We start from the raw sequence: 21,378 nt of genomic DNA on the forward strand, positions 1-21,378 counted from the left end.
AGGACTAGGGTTAGGGTTAGGGCTGAGATTAGGGTTGTGTTGGGGTTAGGATTGGAGTTATAATTGGGGGGCTTCCACTGTTTGGGCACATCAGGGGCTCTCCAAACGCAACATGGCATCTGATCTCAATTCCAGCCAATTCTGCGTTGAAAAAGTCAAATGGTGCTCCTTCCCTTCCAAGCTCTGCCATGCGCCCAAACAGTGTTTTACCCCCACATATAGGGTATCAGCATACTCAGGACAAATTGCAAAACAACTTTTGGGGTCCAATTTCTCCTGTTACCCTTAGGAAAATAAAAAATTGGGGCAAAAATATCATTTTTGTGGAAAAAAATGATTTTTTTTTTCACGCCCGGGCGTTATAAACTTCTGTGAAGCACTTGGAGGTTCAAAGTGCTCACCCCACATCTTGATAAGTTCCGTGGGGGGTCTAGTTTCCAAAATGGTGTCATTTATGGGGGGTTTCCACTGTTTAGGTACATTAGGGGCTCTCCAAATGCAACATGATACCCGCAGAGCATTCCATCAAAGTCTGCATTCCAAAACGTCACTACTTCCCTTTCGAGCCCCGACGTGTGCCCATACAGTAGTTTTCTCCCACATATGGGGCATCAGCGTACTCAGGACAAATTGGACAACAACTTTTGGGGTCCAATTTCTCCTGTTACCCTTGGGAAAATAAAAAAAATTGGGGACTAAAAGATCATGTTTGTTGAAAAAATACGATTTTTTTTATTTTCACGCCCAGTCGTTATAAACTTCTGTGAAGCACTGGGGGTTCAAAGTGCTCACCACACATCTAGATAAGTTGCTTAGGGGGTCTAGTTTCCAAAATGGGTCACTTGTGGGGGGTTTCCACTGTTTAGGTACATCAGGGGCTCTCCAAAAGCAACATGAAACCCGCAGACCATTCCATCAAAGTCTGCAATCCAAAATGTCACTACTTCCCTTCCAAGCCCTGATGTGTGCACATACAGTAGTTTTCTCCAACATATTGGGTATCATCGTACTCAGGACAAATTGGACAACAACTTTTGGGGTCCAATTTCTCCTGGTACCCTTGGGAAAATAAAAAAAATTGGTGACTAAAAGATCATGTTTGTGGAAAAAATACGATTTTTTTATTTTCACGCCCGGGCGTTATAAACTTCTGTGATGCACGGGGGGTTCAAAGTGCTCACTACACATCTAGATAAGTTCCTTAGGGGTCTAGTTTCCAAAATGGTGTCATTTGTTGGGGGTTTTCACTGTTTTGGTACATCAGGGGCTTTCCAAACGCGACATGGTGTCCGATCTCAATTCCAGCCAAAAACGTCAAATGGCGCTGCTTCCCTTCCGAGCTCTGCCATGTGCCCAAATAGTGGTTTACCCCCACATGTGGGGTATCAGCGTACTCAGGACAAATTTTACATTAAGTTTTATGGTCCTGTTACCCTTGGAAAAATAAGAATTGAGGGTGAAAAGATCATTTTTGTGGAAAAAATATGATTTTTTAATTGTACCGCTGTACGTTGTAAACTTCTGTGAAGCCCTTGAGGGTTCAAAGTTCTCACCACATATCTAGACAAGTTCCGTGGGGGGTCTAGTTTCCAAAATGGGGTCACTTGTGGGGGGGTTTCCACTGTTTAGGTACATCAGGGGCTCTCCAAACGTGACATGGCGTCCGATCAGAATTCCAGCCAATTTTGCATTGAAAAAGTCAAACGGCGCTCCTTCCCTTCTGAGCTCTGCCATGCGCCGAAACAGTGGTTCCCCCCACATATCAGGTATCAGCTTACTCAGGACAAATTGCACAATAACTTTTGCAGTCCAATTTCTCCTGTTACCCTTGGTAAAATAAAAAAATTGAATCTGAAGTATTTTTTTGTGAAAAAAAGTTAAATGTTCATTTTTTTTTTTTTTAAATATTCAAAAAATTCCTGTGACGCACCTGAAGGGTTAGTAAACTTCTTGAATGTGATTTTGAGCACCTTAAAGGGTGCAGTTTTTAGAATGGTGTCACTTTGGGGTATTTTCTATCATATAGACCCCTCAAAGTGGCTTCAAATGTGATGTGGTCCGTAAAAATAAAATGGTGTTGCAAAAATGAGAAATCACTGGTCAACTTTTAACCCTTATAACTTCCTAACAAAAAAAAATTTTGGTTCCAAAATTGTGCTGATGTAAACTAAACATGTGGGAAATGTTACTTATCAAGTTTTTTGTGTGCCGTATCTCTGATTTAAGGGCATAAAAATTCAAAGTTGGAAAATTGCGAAATTTTAAAAATTTTCGCCAAATTTCCATTTTTTTCACAAATAAACGCAAGTTATTTGAATGAAATTTTACCACTAACATGAAGTACAATAGATCACGAGAAAAGAATGTCAGAATCACCGGCATCCATGGAAGCGTTTCAGAGTTATTACCTCATAAAGGGACAGTGGTCAGAATTGTAAGAATTGGCCTGGTCATGAACGTGCAAACCAACCTTGGGGGTTAAGGGGTTAATCTGCTGGGACAAATGTATCTCCCATCCAGTAAAACACCCTTTACTGTACCATAGTGGCTATGCCCACCATGCGTAAAGTGAACGCTTCATTGCGGATGATACCCAGGGTCTGGTGGAGAGGAGACTTTCCTCCATGCCCTGGGTACCATATTTGTGTAAAAAATAGAATTAAAATAAAAAATAGGGATATACATACCCTCTGGCGACCCCCTGAGTTCTTCTGGTCCTCATTGGCGTTGGCGGCAACATCCGTTCCCAGGGATGCATTGCGCAAATGACCACTGATGACATAGTGGTCTCTATCTTTTATTATTTTTAGCATTCTATCTTTTACTATTGATGCTTCACTAGTGAGACCAACCTGTCAATCACTTTTCCAAGCAGTGGGGATTTGCGGAAATGCTGCTGACAATTCCGCAGCATTTCTGCAATGTGGGCACATAGCCTGATAATACCCTGAACTATTCATGTAGTAAGGGGCATTATCATGTTCTTCAGTGTCTCCGGTTTCCATAGCACCGATTGTCACCCGGCAATTAGAATGCAGAATTGGTATCATCAACTTAAAATCTATTTAGAAGATTATATAAGTATTAATATATAATATAATAATATTATAATAAAATAAATATTGTGTGTTTTGGGTGAATTTAAAAATTTAGCTTTTTCAACAGATCTGATAAGATAGAATGGTATCATAGATTATCCCTTTTTATTGGTACTAAGATTACTATTTGTTTCTTTCTGACTCTGCCTTCTTTCCTTAAAGTATAGTAAAGTAAAAAAGTGGCGATCATTGGTAAATAAATTATTTGAGAGAATAAATAAGGCCACATGTTATCCCAAAATTATATTCTCGAGTAAATAAATACCATGGACTATAAAATGACCAGTTGTCAAATCAAATACATGAGGGGAAGGGGGGATAAAATCCAAAAGACAACCATAGGTCAACTAGTATAATATAAAATTGCTTTATTCATGGAGGGGCAAGAAGCAATAAAACATGCTGAATCGCCAATTAACAACCACAAAATATGTATGAAAGAATGTAGCAGACCATGAATGCCAATTATAAACAACACATGATGATTGCTTGAAAAATCTAGGAATATATCCACATATAGGGCAATGTATTATATTATAAGGTCTATTCAGGCAATGAGGATACATGCTATAGATGGTAACACATACATCTCATTATTAAGTTAAAGTATGGAAATAAAGTTAGCACAGACACATCACCTGAGGGAGGCAAGTTCGGGTAACCAGAGGGTCCACGTGTCCGCCTAATAGGGTCAGATAGGGAGAGTCTATGTCCGAGCGGCGGGTGCCATTGCGCAGGTGTAGGGTGCTAACCTCCTCAGCAAGGTAGGAATACATCAGACAAATTCTAGGGTCTCTCTACTATTGCTATCTTGTATACCTTCTTGGTTAAACAACTATTTTTGGACATATCATTTAATTTAATAGAGTATTGTTTTTCTTTTTAAAATATATATACCTTATATATAATCTTCTAAATAGTGTTAAAGTCGATGATACTTTTGTCTCTCTTACGCTAGATATTGGTAAAGTGGTGAATATAACATGCAGCTGTTGATAGAGTAACAGAGGGAGCAATCTCCCTTTGCCCCACTCTTACATGCAGTGGTTGCTATTAACTGTGGCATACACTATTGAGCTACTATAAACACTGACAACGCTCAATTCACTCTACTATATCTTTCCTAGCTGGTGGAAATGAACACTGTTAGGCAGCAATAGCTCCAGAGATACACTTTCTTTTTACGTCCTAAGGGCTCATTCAAATGGCCATGATTTTTCATGTACGCAAAAAACAGTGTCCATTAGTGCTTTGGATCAGAGTTTCAGCAATATTTAGTCAGTATCAGTTTTTACCATCAGTGTGTCATCAGTGATTGTCACATATTGATAAATAAGTTACAAAGGTTCTCTTTTATTGGTAATTTTGATCCATGACTCCAATAAAAAATAAAAATGTATCTTTGATTGTTTTTGCAGACACACGGACAAGTAAATAGCAACAATAAAACACAGACATGTGAATAGTACCATAAACTTTAAAGGTTATCTGTCACCAGGTTTTTGTTACCTCATCTGAGAGCAGCATAATGTAAGGGCAGAGACTCTGATTACAACGATGTATCACAGATTACTGGGTGCAGCAGTTGTGACACAATCAGACGTCAGAGTTCTTAGATGCAGCATGAAGCAAAGCTGAGAAAGCTAGCTCACCCCACAGCAGGCTCCTATGTACATTGTCTATTGACAGTGAGCTGCTTATCAGAGGAGGGGGCGGAGTCTGAGCAATGATAATGTCCCGGTGATAAATCCTTCATTGTAAGTAAACAACGCATAGCCTAATAACATCACTGAATTACATGTTTTAACCCCTAACTCAGAGTACATAGGAAAAACCTGCTGACAGATTCCCTTTATTGAGTATGTGTTTTGTCTGAGAAAAAGACAGATAGAACACGTACATGAAAAACAGACTTCTGAATGAGGACTACTGGAAAGTGGCATATACTCTACATTAGGACATAAAAAGCCAGTGAGGTGATGAGATGTTTACAGCCACATATTTGAAGTATGCATGGAAACTGGAGGACCTGGACAAGCTAGGCAAATACAGGAAACACATGCAAACTCCATGCCGAAGTTGTCCCTGTTTGGATATTTATTCAGGACCATAGTACTGTATACCAAGCAGAACGATTCATTAAATATTATTTTTGAGAATAACATAGCCTGAAGTTTAAAGTTGTAAACATCTTCACCTACAGAAATAGACAAAACTAAAAAAAAAAATTATTTTGAGATCATGTTAACAAAGAGTGTTCGTAGCATAATAGCTGTACTTACATCTGGAGTGAATAAGTAGACAATTCCGCTTACTGAACCCTTCAGTGTTAGGCCTCTTATTAGGAAAATAGTGAGGACCACATATGGGAGTGTTGATGTCACATAAACAGCCTGAAAAACAAGATCAGTCAGGTCATAAAAGAGCAATTTTTATTTTGTTTACACTGAGTTTTCGTTGGCAATAATTTTTGCATTTTTATTTTCTCAAATTACCTTCAAATTTATTTTTACTCTGTAATAAAACCTCATGGTAGTTCTACTTAGCTTGGTAATGTATGCATCAATTCTCTACATCACATTAGTTCAACTAATACAAAACACAGAACTAAAAACTTGCACGTAAAAAATGAAAGTCTGAATGAGCCTTATAGGGCTATTATGATGTCTTTAAAATTTTCCAGATTTATAGGTAAATTCTAAACAGTTGGGGTATGTTCACACTCCGTTTTCTTCTGGCTGTTTGAGCGGGTCACTCTGAAACATGTCAGAAAATGAATGCACAGTATTTTTAAGAGTATTTTTAAGAGAATCTCCTATTCATTTTTGTGTTGATGGCTCAGTGGATAGCACTGCAGCGTTGGGGTCCTGGGTTCAAATCCCACCAAGAACAACATCTGCAAGGAGTTTGTATGTTCTCCCCGTGTTTGCGTGGGTTTCCTCCGGGCACTCCGGCTTCCTCCCACATTCCAAAGACATACTGATAGGGAATTTAGATTGTGAGCCCCATCGGGGACAGTGATGATAATGTGTGCAAACTGTGAAGCGCTGCAGAATATGTTAGCGCTATTTAAAAATAAATAAATAATAAATTGATGTTCTGATCAGCTGTAATCACGTACCTGTTTCCACCAGCATTAAGCATGCATGAATTCTGTTTTATGATTTTTTTATCATACCTTGCCTGTTGTTTCAATCCCTCTGATGGTGCACACATAGAGTACACCCCATGCGCATGCCAAACTAAGCACTAGCCACCACTGAAGTGTGCCTGAGTCTTCAATCTTTGTTGAGACATTCAGTGTTTCTCTGTACCAAAAATAATCCACAGGAGAGCTCCGCGCACACTCTGGTTCCAAGCCTAAAATGGGAAGATTTTCAAATGTTCAATAGTAGAATGCATTTAGAATTCGTAACACTGCGGCACGCAGACATGCGGCCTACAAGCCATAGATACATTTATGCTTCAACACTCAGCGCTCCATAAATCCTTTACTAATTCTTTTTTGGAAGGTTTGGTTATTGCACCACCTTGTGGTTGCAACTGCTGCCAAGTTGAAATAGTAACAACATAAGTTTTTTCAAGCTAATCTGTGATATGTTATGGTACACAATGCCCCTATACATTTTTTGTTTCTGCCTTTCGTTCCTCCTGAATCTCACTGCATTCCCTGCACTCACTTTGTGTACCTGCGCCTCTACCAAACTTGACAGCTCCCTGTGGTTATTATCTAACCTGACAACCAGAGCTGGCACCGCCCTCTGCACACTCATTGGCTGTCAGTAATTTGCCCTTGTGCTGACCTCTGTTATCACTCCAGCATTGGAAATAACAAAGCAGTGTCTTCTTGCATCCTTATCTGTGGAAAGCCGCAGAATCACTGCACTCCACCCAACATCCACAGTGGAGGCAGAGCTTCATATCTCAAAAGTATAAATCAAATATGGAGGAATAAGGTCAAAGAATCAAATGTGCTTAACAGGAACCTTATGTTAACATCATACCTGATAAAAAATTACCTTTATTATATCTAAACTGAATCAAGACAATGCCACACAGAAAAACAACTAACCGTGTTGCCTACCATGGCCCTATAGAGAGGCCTGATTACAAACTACCTGACAGTGGAGACTGGCACCCTAAACACAATTGAGATTGGCGCCCCCGCTCCACGACGGCTGAACCCTAAAACTCTTATGTATCCCTGGACTGGTGCTTCATGCGGTCATCTGACTATCCACCTCCTGATGATCCTGTTAGGAGAAACGCGTTGAGGTTTTCCTTATCAGCTACTAACCTTGAGTACCCTTTTATTTACTGTTGTCATTTTCAAGTTTTATTGTTTTGCCACTTATATTGATAATTGATTGATGGCATGATTTAGACCTTCCATGTGTTTGCTGTATTGTCCTGCTACCCTTGTTAATGGCTATCAGTTATATCAGTGATCCCAAGGGATAGCCGTCGTGGAGCTGGGGCGCCATTCCGCTGACCAGTAGGGTGCCAACCTCCGCTGACAGGAAGGATTTCAGATTCAGGGGACAATACAGTTAGGTACTCATTTGTTTTTCACTTGTCGCTTTATTGTTTGTCTGTGTCAATATCACGTTTTTGCATGCTTTTTCTTTGTTGCCTATCTAACTACCTGTATTGGCAACCACTATATGCTCCTTTCCTGGGTAATTGTATAGCCGCATGCAGCACCAGTTCAGGGATATCTAGGAGTTCTAGGTTTCAGCCGTCGTGGAGCGGGGCGCCAATCTTGATTGTGTTTAGGGTGCCAGCCTCCGCTGTCAGGTAGTTTGTAATCAGGCCTCCCTATAGGTATAGGTATAGCCATGGTAGGCAACACGGTTGGTTGTTTTTCTGTGTGGTATTGCCTTGATTCAATTTAGATATAATAAAGGTAATTTTTTATCAGGTATGATGTTAATATAAGGTTCCTGTTAAGAGCTTCATATCTCTACACCACATCCACAGTGGTGGCAGAGCTTCATATCTCCACACCACATCCACAGTGATGGCAGAGCTTCATATCTCCACACCACATCCACAGTGATGGCAGAGCTTCATATCTCCACACCACATCCACAGTGGTGGCAGAGCTTCATATCTCCACACCACATCCACAGTGGTGGCAGAGCTTCATATCTCCAAATCACATCCACAGTAGTGGCAGAGCTTCATATCTCCACTAGAGTTGAGCGAAACGGGTCGGTAAAATTGATAAGTCGCCGACTTTCACTAAAGTCGAGTTTCGCTGATCAAACCCGACCATAGCGTGAGGTTGGCCATGAGGTCACCGACCTGCACGCCAAAGTAGCATTTCCCATGATGCTCCCAGAACCTTTTCTCAGCCAATTATCAAGGACGCATACTGTGGGCAACGCGATGACATCGGCAGCGGCCACCACCATCTTAGACAAGGGCATTCGTGTGATTGGCTTGCTTTGTGTGGCATCACGGTGGCTATAAAAGCCCTGACCGCCGACCGCCATGTTACTTCTGTCGATCTTAGCATAGGGAGAGGTTGCTGCTGCTGATTATCAATAGGGAGAGCGTTAGGCAACAAAGAAAAAAAAACTGTGCTTCTTCTGATAGCGATTTCAACTGTACAGTTAGAGTGCAGTGACGGGAGGATTTTTGTGTGTGCAGCAGTGCTGGTGGTTATTAGGCTGCCTTATAAGGCTACCTGATAGCTGCATTGCTGTGTGCACTGCACACTCCTGTGCAGACTGCTTTTTTAAAAGCAAAAATACTTTTATTCTGATTTTCTGCACAGTTACAGAGCGGTCACTTTTTCACACACCGTATAGAGGTGTACGCTCCTCACACACTACCGTGTACCGGCTGGTATGACGGACATATACATGCTATCTGTGTGTGTTAAAAAAAAGATGGAGATTTTAGATTTTCCATACATACACCGTATAGAGCTGTCCGCTTCGTAAACAGTATCATATATCTGCTGTTTATATTGTGGTCAAATCTATCCAGAGACAGCGCGTGTGTGTGAGACTCCATAAATACATATATGGACATTTCAATTTTTACATACACCATATAGAGCTGTCCGCTTGTCAAACAGTATCGTATATCTGCTGTTTGATGACGGTCAAATCTATACAGAGACAGCGTGTGTGACTCCGTAAAAAAATAGACGGAGATTTAAAATTTTCCATACATAAACCGTATAGAGCTGTACACTCCTCACACACTACCGTGTACCGGCTGGTATCACGGACAAATACATTCTGTGTGTGACTCCGTAAAAAAAAAAGAGATTTAAAAATTTCCATACATACACCGTATAGAGCTGTCCGCTTGTCAAAAAGTATTGTATATCTGCTGTTTGATTTCGGTCAAATCTATGCAGAGACAGCATGTGTGACTCTAAAAAATAGATGGAGATTTAAAATTTTCCATACATACACTGTATAGAGCTGTATGCTCCTCACACACTACCGTGTACCAGCTGGTATCATGGACAAATACATGCGATCTGTGTGTGACTCCGTAAAAAAATAGACGGAGATTTAAAATTTTCCATACATACACCGGATAGAGCTGTCCACTTGTCAAACAGTATTGTATATCTGCTGTTTGATGACGGTCAAATCTATACAGAGACAGCGTGTGTGACTCCGTAAAAAAATAGACGGAGATTAAAAATTTTCCATACATACACCGGATAGAGCTGTCCGCTTCTGATACAGTACCGTATATTTGCTGGTTGGATTACGGTCAAATACATACTGGGAGAGCGTCTGTGACTAAGGAAATATATACAGAGATTTACATTTTTACCTACACCTTATACAGCTGTACGCTCCTCATACAGTACCATATACCTGCTGGTATTTTTGTTACATTTTCATAAACACGAGGAAGTATGGTGGAAGAGGCCGCGATGGTGGTGGTGCATCTGCTGGTTATGCCAAAAGCACAATAACAGCTAAGGCAGGAGGTTTTGAGCCTGCTTCATCGTCTGCCACAAGAAGGCCTGTAAGGTTCCCTTTTCTGGGAGTAGGAAAACCGCTTTTATAGCCGGAGGATCAAGAACATGTTTTGGCTTACATTGCCAAAACAGCCACCAGCTCTATTGCCTCCTCTTCTGAACTTTCAAAACCTGCAAGCACTGAGTCGTCAGTGCAGGGTTCAGGTCAGGAAAAACACCTTTCCTTGTGTCCTTCACCCCCACCAAAAGTGAAGGATGCGGCAGCCCACACTTCAGATTACTCCATGGAGCTCTTTTTATTCACATACCATGCCTGGGTTATCCAGTCAAATCCTGAATTTCCCAGTCCAAGATGAATCTGACATGGAGTGCACTGATGCACAGCCACTGCTAGATGATTCTGCTGGTACATCACCACATCACTACATTGCCCTTGCAGTCTACTGAGTCAGAATCTGACCCTGATGAAACTCCAGTGCCCTTTCCCGCATACTATACCACCGTACCCAGTGACACAGAGGAAGGTGCAGATGAAATTGAAGAGGAGATGATAGATGACCCAGTTGTTGACCTGGATTGGCATCCATTGGGGGAAGAGGGTGCCGCTGGCAATAGCTCAGATGAGGAGAAGGATCCGCAGCAGGCATCGACATCGCAGCAGCAGATATCTGGCAAGCCTGTAGCTGTCCAAAAACATGGAACAAAAACCAAAAGAGGTGCAGGACAGCTTGGCCACACGGTCAAATGAGCACAGCGTGCAAGCCCTGAAAATTTATACCAGAGTAGGAAGAGTTCAGTGTGGCAATTCTTTGTCCAAAATCCTACTGATGAGGCAAAGATTATCTGTAAGAAGTGTGGAAGGACCTTTAGCCGAGGGAAAAATCTCGGAAATTTGAATACCAGTTGCATGCTTAGACATTTAACCACTATGCACTTGCAAGCGTGGACAGACTACAAAACCTCAGGTACCACATGTGCACCTGCTCCGACTGAAGGTAGCCAGCAATGCTCCATCGCTTCCCCCACTGTAAGACCACCACCACAGTAAGCACACCACCAGCAATAAATGTTGAGGTGTCGTCGCAAGGCCAAAGCAGTCAGGGAATCACAATGGTTTTGCAACGAAACACTGAATCTAGGCCAACACCATCACCATCACCAAGCCCCTCTCAGTCCGTCCGGTCCACCACTAGTTCCCCCATATTCATCTCTCAAGTCCAGATCACCCTAGCAGATTCTCTGAGTAGGACAAGAAAGTACTCATCCTCTCATCCGCATACACTGGCTTTGAACGCCTACATTGCCAAACTGATCTCATTAGAGATGATGCCCTTCCGTTTGGTTGAAAGTGAAGCTTTCCGAGAGCTCATGGCCTACGCTGTCCCACACTATGACCTACCCAGTTGGCACTTCTTTTCTCGAAAAGCCATCCCTGCCCTCCACCTGCATGTGAAAGACCGCATTGTCCATGCACGCAATCAGTGAGTGGAAAGGTTCACCTCACAACAGATGCATGGTCCAGTAGGCATGGCCAGGGCCGTTACGTGTCCATCACTGCGCACTGGGTTAATGTGGTAGATGCAGGGTCCACAGGGGACAGCGGTGGTGGGACAGTGCTGCCTAGCCCACGGTATAGGAAACATTTGGCTGTAGGCGTTCGACCCTCCTCCCTCTCCTCCAGAAGCGAAAGCTTTTCGACAGAGCGCAGTCGCACGAGCACTCCATCCGCAGCTGCCAGTGTTGCACACGAGGTGTCCCACTATTGAACAGCGGCAACAGACATACCGCGGAGGTACTGGCCGACTACTTGCAGCAACAAACTGAGTCATGGCTGGGCAGTCTACATCTTGAGCCAAGAAAGGTAGTCAGTGATAACAGCCAGAATTTTGTGGCAGCCATAGCCCTTGCAAAACTCACACACATGCCTTGCCTGGCTCACACTTTGAACCTGGTGGTGCAGTGCTTCCTAAATAATTATCTGGAGTTAACAGCCTTGCTCCAAAAGGTGCGAAGACTGTGCTCGCACATCCGTCGCTCGCCCGTACACTCCAGTCGTATCCAGAAGCTGCAGCGATTGCTCCACCTCCCCAAGCACTACCTAATCATAGACGTTGCAACAAGGTGGAACTCCACCCTGCACATGGTTGAGAGGCTGTGCGAACAGAGGCAGGCTGTAATGCATTTGTGGGAGGATACACGGGCAGCCAGTTTGAGGGCAGACATGGAGTTGTCGGTTGTGCAGTGGTCAAAGCTGAAAGACCTCTGTAAAGTCCTTCAGTGTTTTGAGGAATGCACACAGCTGGTAAGTGCAGACAACGCCATCATAAGCATGAGCATCCCACTTATGCGTTTGCTCATGCAAAGTTTGACGCACATTAAGGATCAGGTGTCTGCAGTGGAGGAGGAACAGGAGGAGGAGGGAAGCCTTGATGACAGTCAGCCATTGTCTGGTCAGGGAACTGTCCTGGACGAGGTGGAGGAAGAAGAGGAGGAGGAGGATGAGGGGGATGATTATTTTGGGGAGAAGGATGCTTCTCTGGGGGCAAGAGAAAATGTTGGCGTGGCAAGGTCAGGTACAGGGTTTGTGCATGACAGGAAGGATGTGGATTTGCCAGAAAGTGCTCCTCCACCCAGCACTCGCAGTGCATCATTGACACCTGGAACATTGGCCCACATGTGTGATAATGCCTTGCGGATCCTAAAAAGGGACCCCCGCATTGCCAAAATGATGAAGGATGACGACTACTGGTTTTCCAGCATCCTGGATCCATGCTATAAAGGCAAATTACACAGCATCATGCCACAGGAGAACCTAGAGATAATATTGGCTAACAAACAAGCAACTCTGGTGAACCGTTTGTTTGAGGCATTCCCAGCACACAGCAGCGGTGCTGGTTCTCCCACGAGCCGAAGTGTGCAAAATGGAAGAGGTGTTCGTGGTGCACACAGCCGAAGTGGCATTGGAGACAGGGGTTTCATGATCATGTTGTGGACTGATTTCTCAAGTACCGCTCACACGACTGGTAATACTGCATCGATTGCAAGTAACAGGAGACAGCAGTTGTCAACTATGGTTACAAACTACTTCTCCTCCCATATCGATGTTCTCCCTCACAGGTCATTCCCCTTTGACTATTGGGCCTGTAAACTGGACACCTGGCCTGAATTGGCACTTACAGAAGCTCGCTTGCCCTGCTGCTAGTGTGCTATCTGAAAGTCTTCAGTGCTGCTGGATCAATCCTGACAGAAAAACGGACCCATCTGTCGACCCAAAATGTTGATGATCTAACCTTCATAAAATAAACTATGCATGGGTTTCAAAGGATTTTGTCCCATCTTCCTTGATGATACATAGGTTGCCAGAAATTTGGCTCGCTTTTGTTCTCCTCTGCCTCGGACTTGTCAAATTCCTTCATTTGCAGCTGCTGAATGCACAGCCTACACATCAACATATGCCATTTTTTAAACCTCCCTAACTGGGCTACCCCCCAAGAGCTGGGGTCACCAACTGGCGCACCCGGGCAAGTGCCGTTGCTCTGAACAGGTGGGTGGGCCCACTCTTGGCCGACGGCACTGGCACAGGGCCCCTCATAGTACAATATAGTGTCTCTGACGGTGATGGAGCCCACTCGCCGTCAGACACACCGGCGTACTATGAGAGGCCCTGTGCCAGTACCATCGCCCATGAGTGGGCACCCCCTGCTTGCTCATAGCCACAGCATTTGCAAGTTGCAATACTTACCTCTCCCTGCTCCACCGTTGTGTAGTCTGGGGAGTTAAATCCTTCACAGGGACGGCCACTACAAATTTTGTGAACTGATCTATGATGGCTAAGATGTAGCTAAGGCCTGTCCTGCTGTCCTCTACCTTCAGATGATCAATGGCTATCATTTGTAATGGATGTCAACTCACAATTGGATGCAGTGGTGCTTTATGATCAGCCTTGACAGTTTTCCCAGTCACTGACGTGTGACATTTCTGCCACCATTTTTCAATGTCTTCTCTCGTGCCAATCCAATTGAATCGCCTGCGGCCTGTGGCTTCTGTCTTTTACACTCCAAAGTGACCAGACACATCATGATAGGCAGTGAGGACCATGTCTACATCTCTCCCTGTGATCACAATTTGATGGAGACGAGTAGCGGTGATGGGATCCACGCTACTGCGATACAGCAATCCTTTCTTCACAAATAACCGTTTTCGCTGTCTCCATAGACAAAGTAATTGAGGGTCTGCATCGCCTCTGCGAAATCTACCGGGAGGTTTTCCCATGATCAGTAATTCCCACATTTCTGCAAACACTCGACTTTCCGTCTGTACTTGTATCCATCTAGATTCCAGTAGCGGAGAGTCTGGACTGGCTTACTGAGACTGAAATATATATGAAGATTTAAAAATACCCCAACAATCTATACTGGTGTACGCTTTGAATACATTTCCCTTTTTCTACTTTTAATATTCTGGTGTAATCCATACTGAGCCTGTGAGTGTCTGTGACTCCGGAAATATAGATGGAAATTTACAATTAACCCTAGACTGGATACACCAGATATCTGCTGATACAGTACTTTTGCTCTAAGTTTTTTATTACGGTATAATCCATACTGAGTGAGCGTGTGTGGTTTCCTCCTTCTATATATACGGAGATAAAAATTTTACCCTATACTATATACAGCTTCTATGTTGTTATACAGTACCTTTGTTCGACATTTAGTATTACGGTCAAATCCATACAGAGTGAGCGTCTGAGGGTGACTACGGGAATATCTATACGGAGATTTAAATTGTACCCTATAATATATATACTTGCTATCTTGTTATCCAGTACCTTTTTTTCAACATTTTTTATTATGGTCAAATCCAGACTGAGTGAGCGTCTGAGGGTGACTCCGGAAATATATACCGAGATTTCACATTTACCCAAAACTGTATACAGCTCTACCATTCTGATACAGTACCCTTTTTTGCTATTTTGATTCTGGTGTAATCCATAATGAGCCTGTGAATGTCTGTCTGTTACTCCGGAAATATAGTTGGAGATTTAAGATTACACCAACACTGTATACAGCTGTACGCTTGTGATACATTACCCATTTACTGCTTTTTATGTTCTGAATCTCCTGAAATATATATACGGAGATTCAGAATGTTTAAACTATACTATATATATATATCTTGTATCTAGTGATACTGTACCCTTTTTCAACTTTTTATATTATTGTGTAATCCATACTGAGCCTGTGAGCGTCTGTGTATGACTCATGAAATATATACGGAGATTTACAATTATCCCTCGACTGTATAGAGCTGTACGCTTCTGATACAGTACCATATATCTGCTGGTATTTTGGGTACATTTTCACAAAAATTAGTAAGTATGGTGGAAGAGGCCACAGACGTGGACATGGGGGGCCAGCAGGTACTAATGGTGGTGGTGGTGCATCTGCTGGTAGTGCCAAAAGCACAATAGCAGCTAAGGCAGGAGGTGTTGAGCCTGCATCATGGTCTGGCTCCGGAAGGCCTGTAAGGTTCCTTTTTCTGAAAGTAGGTAAACCGCTTTTAAAGCCAGAGCATCAGGAACTGGTTTTGCCTTACATTGCTGAAACAGCCTCCAGCTCTATTGCCTCCTCTTCTGAAGTTTCAAAAAATACAAGCACTGAGTCGTCAGTGCAGGCTTCTGGTCAGGAGCAACTCCTTTCCTTGGAAAAAAGTGAAGGATGCGGCAGCCCACACTTCAGATTACTCCATGGAGCTCTTTTCACATACCATGCCTGCGTTCATTCTAAATAGGGCACATTATATATGGAGCATTATTTGGGCCCATCATACACTGGAGCATCATCCATGAGGCCCATCATATACTGGAGCATTCCAAATGGGGGACATCAGACACTGGAGCAGCATCTATGGGTCCCATTATACACTGGAGCATTAAAAATGAGGCCCATTATATATGGAGCATTATTTGGGCCCATAACACACTGGAGCATCATCCATGGAGACCATCATATACTGTTGCATTATATGGAGCTCATCATATACTGTATGGAACATTATATGGGACCAATTATTCTGTACGGAGAAATATATGGGGCTCATTATTCTGTATGGCGCACCATGTGGAGGCCATAATACTGTATGGAGTTATATACTGTCCCTTTTTTGAGCTATTGTAGAACTTAAAATACATATCAGTCATATCGTGAAAGAAGTAAAGTATTTTTCATTGTACTATACCTATATTTCTGTGCTGTATCGGAGCATCATGAATTGTGGTATGTGTTAAAGGGGCCCACTGACACTCTTTCGCCCTGGGCACACGAAAACCTGGAGCCAGCCCTACCCCCCCACAACTTTAGCCAAATAACCCCCAGTTTTCAATGCGTAACTATTATTATAAAGTAAATTAAGGTTGACAAGCTTAAGTAATAAGAATTGATGTTGTTGGTATTGAAATGGGCACTGTAGGTGTGTTTACTGTCCTCCACTCCCTGCTGCCTTGGCTTCTCCATTGACTTGCATTGGGTTTTGTGTTTCAGTCGGATCCCCGACTTTTCACTGTCGTCGGCCGATTTCGATCGACTCGACTTTTCAGAAAGTCAGGTTTCATGAAACCGGACTCAACCCTAAGAAAGGTAAAGTCGCTCATCTCTACTCCACACCATATCCACAGAGGTGGCAGAGCTTCATAGCTCCACACCACATCCACAGTGGTGGCAGAGCTTCATATCTCCACAAGCATCCACAGTGGTGGCAGAGCTTGTTATCTCTAAATCACATCCACAGTGGAGGCAGAGCCCCCTGACACATGAGTGCTTTGAGGTGAGGAGTCTATAATGATGTGTGTTAGCAAGAGTGTAAGTATGTGTTTCTATACATCAACATATATACCTCATAATACACTTCAGCTGCTGCAGAGCCTCATCATACACCTCAGCTGCTGCAAAACCTGATAATACACCTCAGCTGCTGCAGAACATCATAATATACCTCAGCTGCTGCAGAACATGATAATACACCTCAACTGCTGCAGAACATCATAGTTCACTTCAGCTGCTGCAAAATCTCATAATGCATACGTCAAATGCTGCAGAACATCATAACACACCTCAGCTGCTGCAGAACATCAAAATACACCTCAGCTGCTACAGAACATCAAAATACACCAATACACCTACACCTCAGTTGTTTCAGAACATCATAATACAACTCAGCTGCTGAACATCATAATACACCTCAGCTGCTGCAAAACCTCTGAATGCACACTTCAGCTGCTGCAGAACATCATAATACACTTCTACTGCTGCAGAACATCATAATGCACACCTCAACTGCTGAAGAACATCATAGCACACACCTCAGCTGCAGAATCTTATGATACACACCTGCGCTGCAGTATCTCATAATACACATATCAGATAGAGTAGAACATGATAATGCACATCTCCACTGCAAAAGAACCTCATAGTACACACCGCTACTGTTGCAAAATGTCATAATACACCTCAGCCACTGCAGAACATCATAATACACATCTCAGCTGCTGCAGAACATGATGCATTCCTCAGCTGCTGCAGAACATCATGATACACCACAGCTGTTGCAGAACATCATAATACACACCTCAACCGCTGCAGAACATCATAGCACAAACCTCAGCTGCAGAATCTTATGATACACACATGTGCTGTAGCATCCCATAATACACACATCAGATACAACGGAACATGATCATGCACATCTCCGCTGTGAAAGAACCTCATAGTACACACCTCTGCTGTTGCAATATGTCATAATACACCTCAGCTGCTACAAAAGTATGGCCTGATCCATTTTTACTATCTGTGTACATGTGTGCGTCCGTGTGACACAAATGTGGCGCCACTGAGGCTCAGTCGCCACAGAGGTACTGCACCTCCTCCTGAGGTGTGGTGCCCCACCATCCAAATAAGGTGGAAACACCTGACCACATTTCAACACCTGCACCCCACACCACAAAGTAGTGTAGCAAAGCACCTTCGGCGGCTCCCTGCTTGGAGTATAGCAAAGCACCCCTTGGTGGCTCCCTGCTTGGAACACTAAACATGCTGGGAAGTGGGTGGAGTTTAGTTCGCACCAAAAGAGTGGGAAGAGTTGAGTCAGTGAGTTAGTCTTGCACTCAGTCAGTGAGTGAGGATGTAGAAGGACAGAATGTGAGACAGAGAAGATCCCTGGGAGAGGGATGGAAGAAGGAAGTGCTGCAGCAGGCCACAGTGATCTGGGTCTGCTGGCACAGAAAAGAGACAGACGAAGGAAGCTTGATTCTCCATTGGGAAGAAGGATTAGCACGGAACGTGAGGAGAATAAAAGAACAAGGACCAGTGTTGTGAGTTCATTTTTCCCTTCACCATTGAGGTCTGATGAACTCCCTCCTCTGGTGAAGGAAGGTAGTGAGGCTGATTACCAAACACCTGGGCAGCTAGATGATGACTGGGTGGCTGGAATTGAGGACTGGATATAAGGCTGCCGACGCCCTTCTTCCTGGCTGGTGATTTTCCTGCTGGATTCTTGGAGACCAGTCTGATTCCTGCATCTCAAAGCTAAGTTTTTCTGCTCTTCTTTGTACTCTTCAGTTTTGTTTTTGTTTTGCCTTGTTTTTTGGGAGTTCTGCCATCCCCAGCCGGGGGTGAGCTGAACTCCATTTTTGTCTCTGATCTGTTGATATTTTGCTCTGTCTTCAGAATATACCTGAGTGCTGATATAGTCTTTTGAAGCCTAGCGACTTCAGGGCCTGTTTTTCCTATCAGTCGGTTGGCTCATTTTGATAGGGTTTTTGCGGATGGCAGACAGCAGCTTTCCTATCCTGTCCTATGTAGTTAGCTTGGGCCCCATCATTTGCTCAACCTATCTTTCTATCTGTGTTAGTGTTTTCATCTTGCTTCACCGTCATTATATGTTGGGGGCTGCCTATTGCTTTGGGGTCTGCTCTGGGGCAGTTTAGTTTTTCCCCTTTCTGTCTTTAGGCTATATAGTTCTCCGGCTGTCATCGAGGGGTCTAGGGCACCGTAGGAACCCCCCATGGCTACTGCTAGTTGTTGTGGATAGGTTCAGGGGTCTGCAATCCGATAGCTGCCAACCTCTCTGGTTTTTCTGGACTTAGCTGGTATTTTGTTTTTTCCTCCTTCTGTGACTCATCATAACAGAATCACCAGCCATACCGCAGATCCTAGGGTACTCAATAGCAGGAGAGAATTGTAAAAAAAAAAGGGAAAAAAAAAAAAAGAAAAAAAAGTGTCAGAATTTTTTTTTTTTTTGTGTGCATATTTTTTCCTCTATATCTCTGAGGCCGTAGGGGGAATTTTTCTCTCAATGGAGATGAAGCAATTGTCTGATCGTGTGGAGCAGCTCGCTGCTGAAGTGCGGGGAATTTCCGCCTATCTTGCTCATTCACATGCTGCTGAACCAAAGATTCCTACTCCTGATGTATTTTTGGGGGATCGGTCTAAATTCTTGAATTTCAAGAATAATTGTAAATTATTTTTTGCCTTGAAGCCTAACTCGTCGGGGAACTCCGCGCAGCAGGTTAAAATTGTCATCTCTTTGCTGTGCGGCGATCCCCGGGATTGGGCGTTTTCTTTGAAACCTGATGATCCTATTCTGAATAATGTGAATGCATTTTTTCAAGCCTTGGGGTTGTTGTATGATGAACCTAATGCTATTGATCAGGCTGAAAAGACCCTGTTGGCATTAAGCCAGGGTCGGGATTCGGCAGAGTTGTACTGTCAAAAATTCCGAAAGTGGGCGGTCCTTACTACCTGGAATGATGGTGCCTTGGCAGCCCTCTTTCGGAAGGGTTTGTCAGAAACTGTAAAAGATACTATGGTGGGATTTCCTGTTCCCTCTGGTCTTGACGATTCTATGTCATTAGCCATTCAGGTGGATCGGCGTTTACGTGAACGCAAAACTACACGAGAGATGTTACCACCTGTTGAACAAATGACTGAACCTATGCAATGTGATAGAGTTTTGTCTAGGGCGCAACGTCAGGAGTTCAGAAGGCGTAATAAGCTGTGTTTTTTTTTGTGGAGATGCCTCGCATATTATTTCTGTCTGCCCTAAACGAGAGAAACGTTGTGCACACACGTTTTCTGTGGGTGGTGTTCAACCTAAGTTTCTTCTGGCAATTACTCTGATCTGCTCCCTGTCCACATTTTCCGCTAAGGCTTTTGTGGATTCGGGAGCAGCTCTGAACCTGATGGACTTGGATTTTGCTAAACGTTGTAGATTTCCTATGACACCTCTGCGGACGCCTATCCCTTTGAGGGGTATTGATGCTACTCCTTTGGCGAAGAATAAACCTCAGTTTTGGACCCAGGTGGTAATGCGGGTTGCCCCAGACCATCAAGAAAATTGCACATTTTTGGTGTTGCATAATTTGCATGATACCATTGTTCTGGGGTTTCCCTGGTTGCAAATCCATAATCCAGTTCTGGATTGGAAATCTTTGTCTGTGGTGAGTTGGGGTTGTCGGTGTGCCCTTAGTGATGCTCCTGTTTTCTCCACCTCTCCCCAGTCGCATGATGTTCCTGACTATTTGGCTGACTTTTATGATGTATTTAGTGAGAATGAGTCTGCGTCTTTGCCTCCTCATATGACTGTGCAATTGAGCTGAACCCGGGGTGTAAATTCCCCAAGGGTCGGCTTTTCAATTTATCTGTACCCAAGCACGAGGCTATGCGATCCTATATTAAGGAGGCATTGGAGAAGGGTCATATTAGACCATCCTCTTCACCCTTAGGTGCTGGGTTTTTTTTTCGTGGCTAAAACGGATGGTTCATTAAGGCCTTGTATTGACTATCGTGCCCTCAACAAAATTACTGTTAAATATCAGTATCCGTTACCCCTGATTTCTGATCTATTCTCCAGAGTTAAAGGTGCTTGCTGGTTTACCAAGCTTGACCTCAGGGGGGCGTATAATCTTATTCGCATTAAGCATGGGGATGAATGGAAGACGGCGTTTAATACTCCGGAGGGACATTTTGAGTACCTGGTGATGCCTTTTGGGCTCACTAATGCCCCTTCTGTCTTCCAGTGCTTCATGAATGATATATTCCGAGACTTTGTGGATAAATTTTTGATTATCTGTCTGGATGATATTTTGATCTTCTCCAAGAATTGGGATTCTCATGTGGAACATGTTCGGACTGTGTTCTGGATTTTGAGGGAGAATTCCCTGTATGTCAAGGGATCGAAATGCCTTTTTGGGGTACAGAGGATTTCATTTTTGGGATTTATTTTGTCTCCGTCAACTATTGAAATGGACCCGGCCAAGGTACAGGCCAT

At 43.4% G+C, this 21,378-nt stretch overlaps 1 protein-coding gene across 1 annotated transcript in view; it reads right to left on the reverse strand.

Moving 5' to 3' along the window:
• The window catches only part of SLC6A19 (solute carrier family 6 member 19), a 338,662-nt gene that overhangs the window by 187,644 nt on the left and 129,640 nt on the right, over positions 1-21,378 (reverse strand). The window contains exons 4-5 of the mRNA XM_073587681.1: positions 6,277-6,458; positions 5,381-5,491 (exon numbers count right to left, since the gene is read on the reverse strand). Of these exons, the coding sequence (XP_073443782.1) occupies positions 5,381-5,491; positions 6,277-6,458 (293 nt within the window). The remainder of the gene's footprint in view (positions 1-5,380; positions 5,492-6,276; positions 6,459-21,378) is intronic.

The sequence above is a fragment of the Dendrobates tinctorius genome, unplaced genomic scaffold, assembly GCF_039654945.1.
Source record: "Dendrobates tinctorius isolate UK_male_01 unplaced genomic scaffold, ASM3965494v1 ptg000102l, whole genome shotgun sequence".
Lineage (NCBI taxonomy): Eukaryota > Metazoa > Chordata > Amphibia > Anura > Dendrobatidae > Dendrobates > Dendrobates tinctorius.